The following is a 17602-nucleotide window of genomic DNA, read 5'->3' on the forward strand; positions in this document are numbered from 1 at the left end:
AAATTATACAAGGCCTTGATTTTTTCCAAAATTAGTTATGGTTGTGAGGTATATTCTTCAGCCACCCCAAGCCGGTTAAAAATATTAGACTCGATACATCATGCAGGTATTAGATTGTCTACTGGAGCTTTTAAAACCTCGCCTATCCCAAGTCTCCTTGTTGATGCTGGAGAGTTACCTCTAGACTTTTACCGAATGTCTTCCATTCTTCGGTATTGGTTTAGATTGCAAAGACTCCCTAACTCTCTAGCATTTCAGAGTGCAAGCCTTGTAAGACACGCATCATACTTTGAGTTGCACCCAAAATCTCCTCAACCTTATGGCTTTCGGGTGAAACGATTATTAAATAGTCTGGATATAACTAGAAATAAGGTACTTCCATTCAAGGTATCATCAACGCCTCCATGGAAGTTACCGGAGATATCTTTTTGTAAATATTTTATTGGAGATAAAAAGAATATGTCAGACCTAGAAGCCAGGTCTCTTTTTAATGAACATGTTAAAGAACATAGAGGATCAACTTTTATCTATACTGATGGCTCCAAATCAGATACTGGCGTTGGATTTGGAGTACATAGTAATGGTTTTAATTGTAGAGGTGCACTTCCTCTGACCGCTTCCATATTTACTGCCGAACTGTATGGCATATTAACCGCTATTGAGAAAATAGCGTTGGAGAAGGAGGGTAATTTTACAATTTTTAGTGATGCAAGGAGTGTCCTTCAAGCTATGGAAGTTTTTAATTCTAATAACCCTCTAGTTTTAAAGATTTTAGAATGGCTTATCATTATTGGACGGAGAGGTATAACAGTTCAATTTTGTTGGGTTCCAGCACATGTAGGTGTGTCCGGGAATGAGAAGGCAGATTCACTGGCTAAGGAGGCTGCATCCGAGTTGCTGCCAAGAAGGTATCCCATTCCCTGTGATGATTTCTTACCTGACATCAAGAAATTGGTTTGCAATAAATGGCAACAGCAATGGGATAGTCAAGATGGCAATAAAATGCGAGAGATAACAAATGACATATCTCTTTGGAGGTATAATATGAGGCCCCGAAAATGGGAGACGTCTCTTTGTCGTCTCCGTATTGGTCACACTCGGTTGACACACGAGTTTCTGCTGAAGGGCCAACACCAACCGTATTGTGACGACTGTTTAGTACCTCTAACAGTAAGGCATTTGTTGACCGAATGCCCCAATTATAACAACTTGCGGAATAGATATTTGTTTGAGGCTCGAGGTGAGGGTGGCAGGTTCATCCTCGCCAAGATTCTTGGAAATGATGTGTCCTACCATGCAAGTGGCATTTTTAGATTTCTTTCAGAAGCAGGTCTTCTGAAAAATATTTAACTTTTATGACATTCAACTTTTATGATTTTAATTGAATACGCTTTTATTTTTTATTTAATTTATTTTTTATTTTTGTATACATAAGTTAAATGTTACCGGCGTCAATGACCTCAGATGTCAGGATGCCTGAAAACTTTAAATCAATCAATCAGCACCATGTGACAGTATTTTTTTACCTTGAAAAGGCATGATATCACATGGAAATATGGTATACCTGAAACCATTCATGAAATGGGATCGAGAGGAGAGCTACCACTATTTATTCAGGCATTTCTTTCACATAGAGTTTTTCAAGTGAGAGTTGGGGAAACTCTATTAGAGAGTAAATGTCAGGAAGGAGGATTTCCTCAGGGTATTGTGCTGAGTGTAACCCTTTTTGCACTAGCAATAATGGGATATCCTCAGTCATTCCCTGGGATGTTCTCTCAACCTTATTTGTGGATGATCTCTCCTTATCATTTGCTGTAGCTAGAATGGCAATGGTTGAGAGAAAAATACAACTCCCATTTGACAAAATGGGCCGATATGAATGGATTTAAGTTCTCAACAAGTAAAACTACAGTTGTCCATTTCTGTCGTATCTGGGGATTACATCCAGACCCGGATATATACATTAAAGATCAACGGATTCCATGTGTAAGTGAAGCTAAAGTTTTAGGTTTGATATTTGATTTTAGGCTTACACGAGTTTCTCACTTAAAAGCGTTAAAAGCTAAATGTATTGAGGCTCAGAATCTTTTAAATGTATTGTCTCATACATCATGGGGCAGACAGTAAAACTATTTTGAAATTATACTAGGCCCTAATTTTTTCCAAAATTAGTTATCGCTGTGAAATATACTCCTCAGCCACCCCAAGCCGATAAAAGATATTAGATTCAATAAATCATGCTGGTAAAAGATTGTCCACAGGAGCGTTTAGAACCTCGCCTATCCCAAGCAGGGCTGTGGAGTCGGGACTCTGAACATCCGACTCCGACTCCTATAATTTTTTAGAACCGACTCCGACTCCAATTTAGAAAATAATAATCAAATATTTTTATATAATTCTCTTATTTTATGTTGCTTATTAGTCAAAATAGCATATAATCATTACTAGCCTACTAGCCCAGGGGCTCCAACAGGGAAAATAGCTCAGTGAGGAAAGGGAACAAGGAAAAATAAAATGTTTTAAGAAGAGCAACAATATTAGAATAAATATCACTTTATAAACTATAAAAACTCTAACAAAACAAGAGGAAGAGAAATAAGATATAAGATAGAACAGTGTGCCCGAGTGTACCCTCAAGCAGGAGAACTCTAACCCAAGACACTGGAAGACCATTGTACAGAGGCTATGGCACTAACCAAAGTTAGAGAACAATGGTTTGATTTTGGAGTGTCCTTCTCCTAGAAGAGCTGCTTACCATAGCTAAAGCATCTCTTCTACCCTTACAAAGAGGAAAGTGGCCACTGAACAATTATAGTGCAGTAAGAAGAATTGTTTGGTAATCTCAGTGTTGTTAGGTGTATGAGGACAGAGGAGAATATGTAAAGAATAGGCCAGACTATTCGGTGTGTGAGTGTATAGGCAAAAGGAAAGTGAACCGTATTACTGTGCTATATATCTTGACTTTTAGCTTTATTGGCATTTTCTTATCACATACCACTCCTGCTACCTCCCTCCACTGCCCCCATGCTGCCATTATCCTATTCTCAACTTCAGTCTCCAGTCTCACACCCTCCCTCTTGAATTGTTCTACCTAAATTATAACCGAACCTCTACTTTCCTGTCCCTACCTTCCTTACTGCTCACCTAACTTCAGTCTTGTCCACATTTACCCTCAAGCCACCCCTCTCCGAAGTTTCTACTGCCTTGTCACCACAACTCATCACTTCAAGTCATACTCATTTTCAGCGGTAATCACCAAAGAATTCCAGCGTGCAGCAATTAGTAACATTGGGGAAATATTGGAGATGATCCCAATGAAGGCTCATATACGTTGTAGCACAAGGTAATGTCATGTGAAATTCTGGCACTGGTTCCAGCTTGGTAGAATTGATAGCGTCAAATTGAAGACTGAAACTATAATGCTGTAAACATTATTGAGAGGTTGATCTCATGCATCACTAAATTACAGCAACAACGTATTGTCGGCTGATGGATAAAATATATAACTTTCAAAGTATCCATTGGTCAAAATATGTGAAAACCCTAAATTGACAATGTCACAAAACATTATGCTGTGTAGTTTTATAATCATAAACTTCTAGTCAACTAACCAGACTACATGTACATCTAAGCCTATGTCATGTGTCTAAGATATGTAAAAGACGATAAAATACTAATTTTGCTTCATGTTGCAATAAAAAATGCCCTCTTACCGTTCCACCAAGTCCATCTTCTTACCTGCTTGAGGGTACACTCGAGCATGCTATTTGATCTAACTATTGTTTATATATATATATATATATATATATATATATATATATATATATATATATATATATATATAGATATATAATATATATATATATATATTATATATATCTATATCTATCTATATATATATAATATATATATTATATATATCTATATATATATATATATATATATATATATATATATATATATATATATATATATATATATATATATATATATACATATATCTATCTATCTATCTATCTATCTATATATATATATATATATATATATAAACAATAGTTAGATCGAATAGCATGCTCATGTGTACCCTCAAGCAGGTAATTAGATGGACTTGGTGGAACGGTAAGTGAGCATTTTATATTGAAGCAAAATTAATATTTCACTGTCTTTCACATTTCTTAGACACCTGACATAGGCTTAGATGAACATGAAGTCTGGTTAGTTGACTAGAAGTTTATGATTTATATATGAAAAATCCAATTTAATGTTGTTGCTGTTCTTTGATTTTTTTTTTTTTTTTTTGGTTGTACATTATATCTCTTGTGGTTTATTTCTTTCCATGTTTCCTTTCTTCACTCGGCTATTTTTCCTTGTTCGTGTCCTTTGGTTTATAGTATCCAGCTTTTCCTACTAGGATTGTAGCTTAGTTTGTAATAATAATAATAATAATAATAATAATAATAATAGCACTAAGTTTTCGCTTACAAAGAATTTCTTTAATTCCAACAAGATTTTATCACAGTATCGATTCATGCTAGGTGGTATATCTTAGCAATGATCGAGTAACAAGAATTTTTGGTGTGGAGGAAATGTCACCTTAAATCTCGATGCTGTCACTGTCAGCAGGGTGACGGATTGGGTTCAGGGTAATAGGCAAATGCTTTTCAGCTTTTACTTCTGATGCCTGGCAGATGATCATACTGGAATTAATATTGTCCGGAAGGGGTCACTTGCCTTAATTTAAAAAGGCACTGCAAATCACAAGGAGCTACCTATCCTTTGAGGAATTTAGCCAATGAATCCTCTATGGATTTAGTCAGTCTATGGGAAGCGAAAGTGACTGAATGGACCCCAGTCTAGTGTCTAGCGGGGTGCTAAGAATCTCCCAGTTTATAAATACTAAAGAAAAATTTAAAATTAGGTAATTGGAATGTTAGAACCATGAATCACACTGGGAGTTTACTGCAAGTATAAAATTGATTCATGAAATATAGTTTAGATATCTTGGCCCTCACTGAAGCACATTGTAAGGGGATTAGAATTTGGAAGAGAACGGGTAGGACTGATGATGACACCAAGAGAAGAAAAGGCATTAACGGAATGGAGAGGTGTAAATAGTTGGTTGTTACTTGCTAAGTTTAAATCAAAGCAGTGCAATATGAGTATTATAGTTTGCTATGCACCAACAAATGATTCCCCTGAAGAAAGGAAAGATGAATACTAAATTATGAAGAACTGCAGTGTGTATTAAATGAGATCCCAGAGAGAGGTATGAAAATTGTAATGGGTGACGTCAATGCTAAAGTGGGAAGGAATAATTAAGATAGAGAGAATGTGATGGGTGTTGGGAGTCTTGGCGAAATTGCAAAAGAAAATGGGGCACTCTGTATAAGTTTCTATTCAACAAGCAATCTTATTATTGAAGGTACTCTTTTCCAGCACAAGGACATCCACAAATATACATGGACTTCACTATGTGGCAATTACAAAAATCAAATAGATCACATAACCATTTATAAAGAGAGAAGGAGGACTCCGAGAAATATAAAGAGAGAAGATGGACTTTGAGAAATGTAAGAAGCTATAGAGGTGTATATATTGGTAGTGATCACCAGCGTCCCATTACCACACTGAAACTAAAACTGAAAGTACCTAACAGAAATATCGATATAATACCTAGGTTTGATACAACTAAGCTTCTAGAAGATGAGCATAGAGAAACCTTTGCAATTGAATGTAGGGATTGATTTGCAGTTATAGAGACTTTAAGAGACGAAGAGCAGACAATTATTGAAGAATGGTATGATATTAAGAACATATATCAGTCAGTTGGTAGTGATGTTTTGGGACATGCCGTTACAAGGAGAAAACTCTGGTTATTAAATGATACTTGGGATATTATAAAAAGGAGACCAAAACGGAAATAGATTGTTAAAAGTGTTCGAGGAAGTAATGAAAATTACATGGTAGAGCGTGCTAAGTATTCCAGTATAGAGAGTGAGGTCATAAGAAAAGTTTGGAATGTCTGGAAAGAATATTTAGACAGGAAAGCAGATGAGGCTGACAATGCTATGAATTCCGGAAGTGGATATGGTGTAGGAATTGCTCACATGAAATCTCTTCTGGGGAAGCAAATACCCATTATAAAGAGAGATGAATCTGTTATAACAACCGAAGATGAAGAAAGGCAAATATTGGAGGGAACACTTTAGTGAGGTCATGAATAGGAGATCAGAAGGGAATAATTTGATTGATATACTTGAAGCTGAGGAAGACCTTGATGTGTCCATGAATGAATTCAGTGTATTTGAAGTTGAATCTATTATTGAAAAACTAAAGATATGGAAAGCCTGTGGTTACGATGGAATAACGCCAATATGATATTGGCCGAAAATGACGTGACTCCCAGAATACTTATAAAATTATTTTGTAGAATGTGGTGTGAAAAGGCAAAACCTGATGAATGGGAGCTAGGTGTGTTGGTGAAAATAGCAAAAAAGGAAACATGACTGATTGCAATGATTACAGAGGCATCACTCTTATGTCATCAGTTGTCATGTAAATGTATAATAAAGAGACTAGAGAGAAAGCTTGATCAAAAACAGAAAGGAACAAGCAGTATTTAGAAAAGGTAGAAGTTATACTGACCAAATTTTCATTTTAAGACATATGATACAGCAGTATGCATAATATAGAAATTCACTTCTGATGGCATTTGTGAAGTACAAAAAAGCCTTTGGTTAAGTCTGTTCATGAGAATAGAGAGTACAAAGATAATGTTAGTGTAGTCCTATCAAGTACATTTCCAGTGAAGATTGGTCTACACCAAGGGAATGTGTTATCACCTATGTTGTTTATCCTCCTCATGGATTTTGTAGTGTATACAACAGTTGGGGATGGTGGAAAAGGATTGGACTGTATTGATAACAGGAAATTGGCTGACCTAGATTATGCTGATGATGCTGCCCTTATTAGTAGAACACCACAGGACTTGTAAAGCCTACTTACCAGAATGCATTAAGTATGACATGAGATTGGGTTCAAAATAGATAGAAGAAAAACGGAGATGATGGGAACAAAATATGTAATAGAAGATGAAATTACATTTGAGGCTGAAAGGATTAATGAGGTGGTATCATTTAAATATTTAGGAACTATGATCTCTAATACAAGGTCTTTAGAATTAGAGTATAATGAAAGATTGAAAAAAGCAAATCAGACAATGGCTAGGTTAAGTAAAATCTAGAAATTAAAGCTCCTGAAATTATACAGAAAAATCTGGCTATATAAACTGAGATCCGTGATACTGTATGGACATGATTTTGTAGGTTTGAGAACACAGCCCTCAGAAGCATATTGGAAGGTAAACGGCGGGAGAGGATTAAAAATGAAACTATAAGAGGGATTACCCAAGCGCCATATGTGGGCGAGATCATGGCGAGGGTTAGATGAGATGGTTTGGACATGCTCTTTGCATTCCTCAAGAGAGACTAGTTCACCAAACTTTTAACTTGGCTCCACATGGCACTAAAAGAGTTGGGAGACCCAGGCCTACATGGTTGAGAACTATTAATCGTGAAGTAGGAGATGATGAAAGGAGAAGTATTAATTTAAAAGCTCAAGATAGAGACAACTGGCAAAGTCTAACCAAGACCCTTCGCCTCAATAGGTGTAGGAGGTGATGATGGTGATTATTGATTTTCCTATGGAGCATCAGCCATGGATATATATATATATATATATATATATATATATATATATATATATATATATATATATATATATATATATATATATATATATAATATAATATATATATATATATATATATATATATATATATATATATATATATATATATATATATATATATATATATATATATATATATATATACTGTATATATATTATAACCAATGTAGTATTGTTGTCTATTGAATACTTTTGTGAGATTTTCCTCCTCTTCCTTTATCATCACAGTTTAAAAACAAAGACAAATGATATGATTTTCAATAAATATATATAGATAATTGTTCTTAAACCAGAAATTAAACAAAATTTAAAATCTAAAAGTTCTTGATAGTGCGTGACAGTCGGCCGCCAAGCTAGAGGTCCATCAATAATGTCCCCCTCCACCACAGAGCCACTTAGTGGACTACTTCCGCTGGTACTTCATTTATTTAAGTTTTTCAGAACATCATCCTATTTCCAAGCAAAATCGGTGTCGTCGTCATCATCATCATCATCATTTTCATTATTATTATAGTAAATCCAGGGGAGTAAATTCCTTATTACATGTTTGGTCTTTTCCAATTTTCAAAATCCAAAATCAGTTGTATCGAAGCCATTTTACTAGCAGACTCATAATAAGCATTCAAACTTGAGTCTCTAAAGGAGTAATTACAACCTGGAAAAAACCCACATATTAACACTCCTCTCTGTGACTGCCGAGAGAGGGTTGTGAACTCAAAGGCAGGATGCAATCAACTGAATTGTTTATTAAGGAACACTCCTTTATATACAAAACCTCAAGGCAACAGGACATAACATGTTCGAGAGACAGACAATATTACAGAGCAAAACCGGAGACATGATCATTCAGGTTCTTTTTAGTGTGAGGGAAGAGCGCAGATACAAGCATAATATATACAAAATAATTATGTACAATTGTGTGACACACGGTTGGTACATGGCTCCCCCCCTAAAAATGATATACTGTACATGTTAAATAGGGCGCCCTGATCTAGAGAGGCGAACTGTAGGCGGGTCATCTGGCAGAAGATAAGCAGGTTTTAGACGATCAACGGAGACCCAATCTTCTTTGCCCCGAATATTTAGTAGGAATGCTTTCGGACTGCGTCGGATCCCAAGGAAAGGGCCCGTGTAAGGGGGCATTAGTGGTGGCTTGCTAGTGTCGTTGCGCAGGAAGACGTGCGTTGCAGAGTGCAAGTCCGTTGGTATGTAATGCTTCGCTGGGAGCTTGTAAGTCTGGCGGCACGGAGTAAATTTTCCCACGACGTGACGTATGCGCTGGAGATCGTCGGAGGAGGTTGTAGAAGGAAAAAATTTGGCAGGGACGACCAACGGGTCGCCATACACCATTTCAGCTGCCGAGACGTCGAGGGCGTCTTTAGGAGTGGTCCTTAGTCCCAGGAGGACCCAGGGAAGCTGAGTAAACCAGTTGCAATCCTTGCAGCGGGACATCAAAGCTGCTTTGAGGGTGCGATGAAAACGTTCAACCATTCCATTGGCAGCGGGGTTGTAGGCAGTTGTCTGATGTAGGGTGATACCTAGGAGATTCGCTAATGACGTCCACAATTGAGAGGTGAAAGTGGTTCCCCTGTCAGAAGTAATATGCTCAGTGATACCGAATCTTGAAATCAATCCAGAGAGTAAGGCAGATGTACATGAGGCGGACGTTGCAGTTTCCATGGGAATGGCTTCAGGCTAACGAGTGGAGCGGTCGATGACGGTAAACAGGTAACGATGTCCTTGTGTTGTGAGTAGGGGGCCTACAACGTCGACGTGAATGTGTGCGAAACGACGCCGAGGTTGAGGAAAGGTGCCCACTCCGGAATCCGTGTGTCGATGTACTTTGGAAGTTTGGCAAGAAGTAGAGGCGCGGACCCAATCCTTAGCATCCTTAGAAATGCTGTGCCAAATGAACTTTGCCTTCAGCAGCTGTGCAGTAGAATGGCACGAGGGATGTGAAAGGCCGTGAAGGAAATCAAACACCTGTCGGCGCATGGGAGCAGGAATCCAAGGTCGCGGTCTACCAGTACTGACGTCACAGAGGAGGGTGGTGTTGGAGTCTTCGAGGGGAAAGTCTTCCCAACGGAGGGACGTGCAGGATGTCCTACAAGCTGGATACTCTGGATCCTGTCGTTGGGCTTCAGCCAGGGTGTTGTAATCCAATCCCAGTTGAACGGCAGCCAACGTGTTTCTTGACAGGGCATCGGCAACGGGATTCATTTTCCCAGGGACGTATTGGAGGGTGCAATTGTATTCAGCCACGGCGGAGAGATGTCGGCGTTGACGGGCGGACCAGGCGTCAGACTGTCGTGTGAAGGCGTGCACCAGAGGCATGTGGTCTGTGCGAATGACGAAGGGCGTACCTTCTAAGAAATGGCGAAAGTGACGGACAGCCAAGTGCACCGCCAGCAATTCTCGATCGAAGGTAGAATAACCCGATTCTGCATTGGACAGTTTTTTGCTGAAGAAGGCCAATGGGCGGGGCGAGCCTTTGACCACCTGCTCGAGTACTGCACCAATAGCGACGTCGCTGGCATCGGTGGAGAGAAGGAGAGGGGCGTGTGGGATAGGAAAAGTGAGAGCCGCAGCAGTTGATAGGGCCTTCTTTGCATTGCAGAAGGCTGCTTCTTGAAGGGGACCTCACTTCAGGTCCTTTGGCTTGCCCTTGAGGGAGGCGTAGAGGGGAGCAAGAGTGGCGGCAATGGCTAGCAGAAAACGGTGATAATAGTTGCCAGGGCACCAGCCGCCCGTTGAGATACTACCACTAGAGAGTTAGGGGGTCCTTTGACTGGCCAGACAGTACCATACTGGATCCTTCTCTCTGGTTACGGTTCTTTCCCTTTGCCTACACAGACACCGAATAGTCTGGCCTATTCTTTATAGATATTCCTCTGTCCTCATACACCTGACAACACTGAGATTATTAAACAATTCTTCTTCGCCCAAGGGGTTAACTACGGCAATGTAATTGTTCAGTGGCTACTTTCCTCTTGGTAAGGGTAGAAGAGACTCTTTAGCTATGGTAAGCAGCTCTTCTAGGAGAAGGACACTCCAAAATCAAACCATTGTTCTCTAGTCTTGGGTAGTGCTATAGCCTCTGTACCATGGCCTTCCACTGTCTTGGGTTAGAGTTCTCTTGCTTGGGGGTACACTCAGGCACACTGTTGTATCTAGTTTCTCTTTCTCTTGTTTTGTTGAAGTTTTTATTGTTTATATAGGAAATGTTTATTTAAATGTTACTATTCTTAAAATATTTTATTTTTCCTTGCTTCCTTTCCTCACTGAGCTATTTTCCCTGTTGGGGCCCCTGGGCTTATAGCATCCTGCTTTTCCAACTAGGGTTGTAGCTTAGCATTTAATAATAATAATAATAATAATAATAATAATAATCATGCCCAAGAATTCCTGCAGAGCTTTGACGGTCGAGGGCGCGGGGAAGCTCTGAACGGCTGCTACCTTCTCAGGGAGGGGATGGACTCCTTCAGGAGTGATACGGTGCCCTAAGAACGACACTTCGTTGGCGCCAAAGGTACACTTGTCGTACCGGACTACAAGGCCGTTTTGTTGCAGGCGGTCGAGCACGATGCGCAGGTGACGGAGGTATTCCTCTTTTGAGGAGGAGAACACAAGTATGTCGTCCACATAACATACACTGAAAGGGAGGTCCCCTAAGATGCCATCCATGAGACGTTGAAATGTTGCCCCAGCACTACGAAGGCCAAAACAGGAGTAATTGAAGGTGTATGTACCAAACGGAGTGGTGATGACAGTCTTGGGGATGTCTTCTGGGTTCATAGGCACCTGATAATAACCCTTCAGGAGGTCGAGCGTAGAGAAAACCTTCGCTTTGTGCAGGTAGGAGGTCATGTCGGCAATGTTTGGGAGGGGGTAGTGATCCGGTTCTGTTTGCATGCTCAGGCGCCTGTAATCCCCGCACGGACGGAGGGAGCCGTCTTTCTTCAGAACGATGTGTAAGGGTGACGACCATGGGCTGGAGGCCTTTTGGCAAAGGCCCATTTCCTCCATTTCGGCGACCGTCTGTTTGGCGGCTGCCAATCGTTCCGGTGCCAGATTTCTGAATTTTGCGAAAACTGGGGGTCCCATCGTCTTGATATGGTGATAAATACCGTGCTTGGCAGGAACCGTGGGCGTTTGGCGAAGTTCTGGACGGAAAACTTCCGGGTACGACGTGAGGAGGTGGTCGTAGGTATCCGTAAGGTGCGCTGATGTGGAGAGCGAGGTTAGAGGGGACGGGTTGAAGAGGTGTCGACAAGTACGAGTCAGCGTTGACCAATCGTCGGTGGGCAACATCGACCAGAAGGTGGAAATGAGAGAGGAATTCCGTACGAGGATTGACATTGTGACGTCAGCAACGAGAAACTTCCTATTGAATTTACCGTTTCCGAACGATAATGTGATGTTCTCGTAACCGTAGGTGGGTATCGCAGATCCGTTGGCAGCTACCAAGCGGACGTTGGCAGATGTAGACAGACTACGTCGTGCCTTGAAGAGTTTCCTTGGCAAAAGAGAACGACAAGCACCCGTGTCTACCAAAAATCGCACGCCCGTTCCTGCATCCTGTAAAAAGAAAAGATTAGAAACATGGGAGGCCACCGCCACAAGCGATGGCCTACTTACACGTTTTTTGGCCACTGACAATCCTTGGCACATTTCTTCGCGGTTGCCCCCAATCTGAAGTGGTAGTAGCAAAACTGTGGCGGATGGGAGGTAATAAGTGGCTGTAGAAGTCGTTCGTTGGGGCGCGAGTGATTGGTGGGTAGTGGGCGGCTTTGTCGCCGCTTCGGCACGTCATGGGGTAGGCGTGTATGTCCTACGGCATTCATGTCGGCTTCGGTTGACGTTGAATAGGCATCCTCGTCGCCAGGGGTGGAGGCGTTGATGGAGGTCTTGAAGTGGCTGTCCATAAGGGCGTCGGCTTTGGTCATCAAGTCCTTTATGGGTAAACTATCGACATCGGGTATGGCAGCGCGTACAGGTTCGGGTAAACGGAGTATCCAAAGGGCACGAAGTAGGTTCACCTCACGAGGAGAGCCGTCTGCGGCAGGTTGAAGGCGAGTGATATTGGTCATCTCCCTGAGGGCAAGCGAAGCCCTTTGGTCCCCCAACGGTTGTTGCGAGAGCTGAAAATGCTTTGCTATACGGGCGGCTGGCGACGGCGAGTACTGCTGCAGAAGGTATGTTTTGAGGGCGTCATACGCTATTGGGGTGTCTCCTTGTTCACAAAGCCATTCGGATATTTCTGGAAGGTGTCCTTGGGTATCGCTGCGAGAACATAATCTGCTTTGGTGGTTGAGCGAGTCACGCCCCTGATACGAAACTGGACTTCTGCGCGCTGAAACCAAACAAACGCCTCTCCGCTGGCAAACGATGAAAGTTTGAATGGAGCGGCCGCAGCACCAACTGCCGTAGAGTCCGTCATAGTACCAACGATGAAGGGGCGAGGGGGTGAGGGTGGAAGGCGGTGGGAGCGAGTCGACTTCCGGTGTCACCAATGTGACGGCCAAGAGAGGGTTGTGAACTCAAAGGCAGGATGCAATCAACTGAGTTGTTTATTAAGGAACACTCTCCTTTATATTCAAAACCTCATGGCAACAGGACATAACATGTTCGAGAGACAGACAATATTACAGAGCAAAACCGGAAACATGATCATTCAGGTTCTTTTTAGTGCGAGGGAAGAGCGCAGATACAAGCATAATATATACAAAATAATTATGTACAATTGTGTGACACACGGTTGGTACATCCCTAACTAAAATATCAGACTATAATAAAAAAGTAAAAAAATAATAAACTGATTCTACCATTCACAGTCACTCCAAAGCAAAGATGAACAATATTGTACACAATGTTAATTTCACAAAAAAAAAAAAAAAAATCCCAAGCTGGATAAAAAATTAAATATATCCGACATTTGACAAACCATTCCTCCTGTAAAAAAAATTATTTACCCAGACCATTCCCAACCTTTGTCACCTAGTTAACAAAAAACTAAATAACCTTCAGTTATTCCAACAGTCTTTATCACTGCAAACAATCATTAGCCTACACTCACTCGAATGGTTTTCTTCATTACCCTGTCAGTGTCGGGAACAGTACTATTGCTTATAGTATCTGTGCCTTCGTATACTCTCTTGCTTGAGGGTGCACTCAGGCACACTATTCTATCTTACTTTTTTTCTTGCTTTTGTTTTATTGAAATGGTGTGTTGGGCAGGCTTAATAGAAGGGCCATGGATGCTTGGTGGTTTTTCAAGAAGTTAGCTTTTCCTTATCTTTATCTTTTCAAAACCATCCTTGCTGTCCTCCCTTCTGTTGAAGTGGCTATCCTGGAGGGTATTCAGCCTTGTGTGGTGTATCGGCTCCTCCATGTTGACCAGTTTTTTTTGCCTTTTTTCTATAGTATATTTACATTTCTGTACATATTGTTTTTATCATCATTCTTGTTAAGTTAGTTTTTGAGTATGTGGTATCTTTTTTATTACCATTAATTTTTATGCTGTTTGGAGACATTGAGCGAAATCCAGGACTAGTAGGTCCTAGATTTCTCCAATGTCGTCTACTGTATTGCAATATGCGTGGTCTTCATACAGTTTGCTTCCAGACAGTATGATATTCTTTTTTGCCCAGAAACTTAGGTATCTAATTTGAGGCACTCATCTGAGCTGCTCATAACTGGTTTTAAGAGCCAGTAATTTTGAAATGGGATGCCATTCCTAAGGCCAGGGCAATGGCAGTGTATATTAGGACTGAGTACCCTGCTTCTCATAAGTCCCGCTATGAATGTGGATGTCATGAGATTCAGGTAATAAAAGTTTGTGGTAGACATGACATCTATTTGTGTTCTGATCAATCGAAATCCAGACATGGATTAAGCTATCTTCAATTGTCTTCTTACCATTATGGCTAAGATACAAGAAGAGGATAGAAAGGCATCTTTTGTCTTTGTTGGAGATTTCAATTATCACCATAGGGAGTGGTTAAATTCTGAATCAGTCTGTGAACAAATCATAAGTGAAGCTACTCACAGGTCTGGTAACTGCTTTGACCTCGTATACACCAACTCCCATTGCATTATAACAAGTAAGGTTGGTTCTCCACTTTGGGCATCAGATCATGTTTTAATTTCATTAGAAGTGAAGAATGAGCAGCCTGTCCCAGATATATGTTACTCATGTAAGAGTTATATGAAATCTCAAGCAGACTGGAATGGGATTTTGTATGATCATTTGCACTTGAATTGGTCTTAATTATATAATAGTGTTGATCCTGTTGTCTCTTTGAATGATAATCTAGTCAACATAATTGATAGACGTATCCCTACTTTAATCACCACAATGTTCCTATCTACAACACTATCAATTCTCCCTATTTGCCATTTCCGAACAGTTTCTTCAAAATTACCGAATTCTGGTACACTTTCCTCCATTCCAGTTCCTACATTTAGAGATTTACTTTCTTCCATGCACCTATCGAACTGGCAATCCTCAACTATCTCTGATATATCATCCAATGTCAACCTCTCTCTCTCTCTCTCTCTCTCTCTCTCTCTCTCTCTCTCTCTCTCTCTCTCTCTCTCTCTCTCTCTCTCTCTCTCTCTCTCTCTCTCTCTCTTAAGGATTTGGCACAAGCAAAGAAACAAAATTTTTTTTTGAATAAGCAAAGGTTGATCTTTCGCATTTTCACTTTAACACATCCAAGACAGCACAAATAAAAGTGGGCTTGATGCTGACCTATGCTTGTAATCCAACACTAACTTTAAAGGTTTTAGTTTCCACAACAGATGTTATTAGTTTTGCCAATGTTCTTTTGTACACCATCTCTACCATTCTAACCAACTTTCCTCTTCCCCAATCACCAAAACATCACTTCACTTGGTATTCTTTCATAAGCCTTAATTAAATCTACAAAAGCCCATAAGAGCTTCTGGTTTCCTACTAGCCTTCTTCCTGTAACTGCCGTACTATAAAGATGGCATCCTCAGTCCCTCTCCTTCTAATAAATCAATACTGCTTTTTCCCAATCTTTACAGTTTCTCTCTATCTCTCACAAAGTACCCTCTTAAAAACTTTCAATCCATGATCTGTTAGTTTAATTCTTTTGTAGTTACTACATTCCATTTTGGGAAAATATATTATCTATTAAACTTGATCCATCATTTGATTCTATAAACCTAATACAAAACCTAATCAACATAATGTCATTTAGATAAAAAGAAAAAATATTATATACCGTCACTCATAAAATTCATATAATCATCTTCAAGAAAATTAAAAAGTAGAAATATGACCCTCAAAACATTTTTTTAAGGATAACGCTTCATGTCTAAGAAACTTATGAGTAGAATACAGTAACTGTTGTTTTCATACTAGATAAGAGATATGGTCAGAAAGATTTTTTCAACACACTTATTTGGTATATTCTTTTCAGGTTCTTCCAGATAGTGCTGCATCATCGTGTGAGCCTACCACATGTCTCTCACCTGTTCCAGTAAAGGGCTTGTCACCGTTCATGTCTTCTATTACTACTAATTTTCCACTTCCACCAGCATCTCCTGCTCAGTTTAGTCTTGGTATCCCTGTATCTACTATTTCTGTTGTTGAAAGTCATCATCAAGGCTCCTTCTATTCATCATCATTTCTTAGGCTTCCTAGTGTAGGCTCTCCCCCCAGAACACCAAATTCAGATGATCCATTTGAGCAGCTAAGAGCTAAATATGAGTGCATATCCCCTCTTCCTGATATTTGTCGAGAAAGCCAAAATGAGTTTGAGTTCCCACCAACCTTACCAGTTCCAAGTGAGTTTGCTGATTTATCCCGGAAGAATAGTGTTCAGGAATATAGTAGAAAAAGTAGTGTGCAGGAAGGAAGTCGAAAAAACAGCATGCAGGACAAAGATTATGGAGAAGGAACACTTATTGCTATTGAGGATATTGAAGTTCGAATTCAATCATCAACAGATAATCTTATGGAAGTTGGTGATGATGAAGAACCATATGCATTTGAAGAAAAATCAATATCAGAAATAAGAGATTCTCTGGCAAGTTCTTTGAATAATTCAATTGATATTGATGAAGATATGGATGAAGAAAGGGAGATTGAATTTGGTGATGGAGAGGAAGTAGAGGTAGAAGAAGACGATAAAGAGAAAACTGAAACTGCTGATAGCGATGAAACAGATGACACTGTTAGAGAAACTCAGAGAACAGGAAATAAAGAAGGAGGCAATTTTGAAGATACTACTCCTGAGGGGGATGCAAGTGTAGCAGAAGAGACTTCTGTGAATAGTATGTCTGACCAAGGTACTAAGGAAAAAAAGTATGAATCCCCAGAGTGGCAGTCACCAGTTAGAGAAATGCCCCACGGTGAAGAGGTGGACTTTGAAGAAATAAGAACACCAACTGTTCCATTAGCTGAGGAAGAGCAATTAGAAATTCTTGATGATGACGGAGAGGAAATGGTTCCCCCGACTTCGGAGCGTATTGTTGAAGGTGCAGAGGCAGGCACAGAGGATGAAGTTGATGAGAAAGGTACGGACAGTTATTTCTTATGATGTCCATTTGCTTTGAATACTCTTTCTGAAATATTATTTCTAGTAATTAATGCATTCATTATGATAGTTTCCAGACAAATTTTTACTATTGAATAGTGTTATTATGCCTTTTATATATATTATGCTTGTTTTATAAAGTTATTATTACTATCTCCAAGATTTTGAGATTTTTGACATGTTCTATCTGTCATTATGCTACATGCTCTTTGTTCTAAAATCCATTGATGAGGTAAGTTTATCAAGAACTGTCATTGTTAAGAAAGTGTAGTTTTGAGAAATAT

The 17602-nt window shown here is 39.8% G+C and overlaps 1 protein-coding gene across 1 annotated transcript in view; it reads left to right on the forward strand.

Annotated features, from left to right (window-relative positions):
- Nucleotides 1-17602, forward strand: part of LOC137614911 (diacylglycerol kinase eta-like) — a 773025-nt gene that overhangs the window by 235308 nt on the left and 520115 nt on the right. The window contains exon 9 of the mRNA XM_068344565.1: nucleotides 16200-17298. Within this exon, the coding sequence (XP_068200666.1) occupies nucleotides 16200-17298 (1099 nt within the window). The remainder of the gene's footprint in view (nucleotides 1-16199; nucleotides 17299-17602) is intronic.

This window comes from Palaemon carinicauda, chromosome 21 (assembly GCF_036898095.1).
Source record: "Palaemon carinicauda isolate YSFRI2023 chromosome 21, ASM3689809v2, whole genome shotgun sequence".
Classification (NCBI taxonomy): domain Eukaryota; kingdom Metazoa; phylum Arthropoda; class Malacostraca; order Decapoda; family Palaemonidae; genus Palaemon; species Palaemon carinicauda.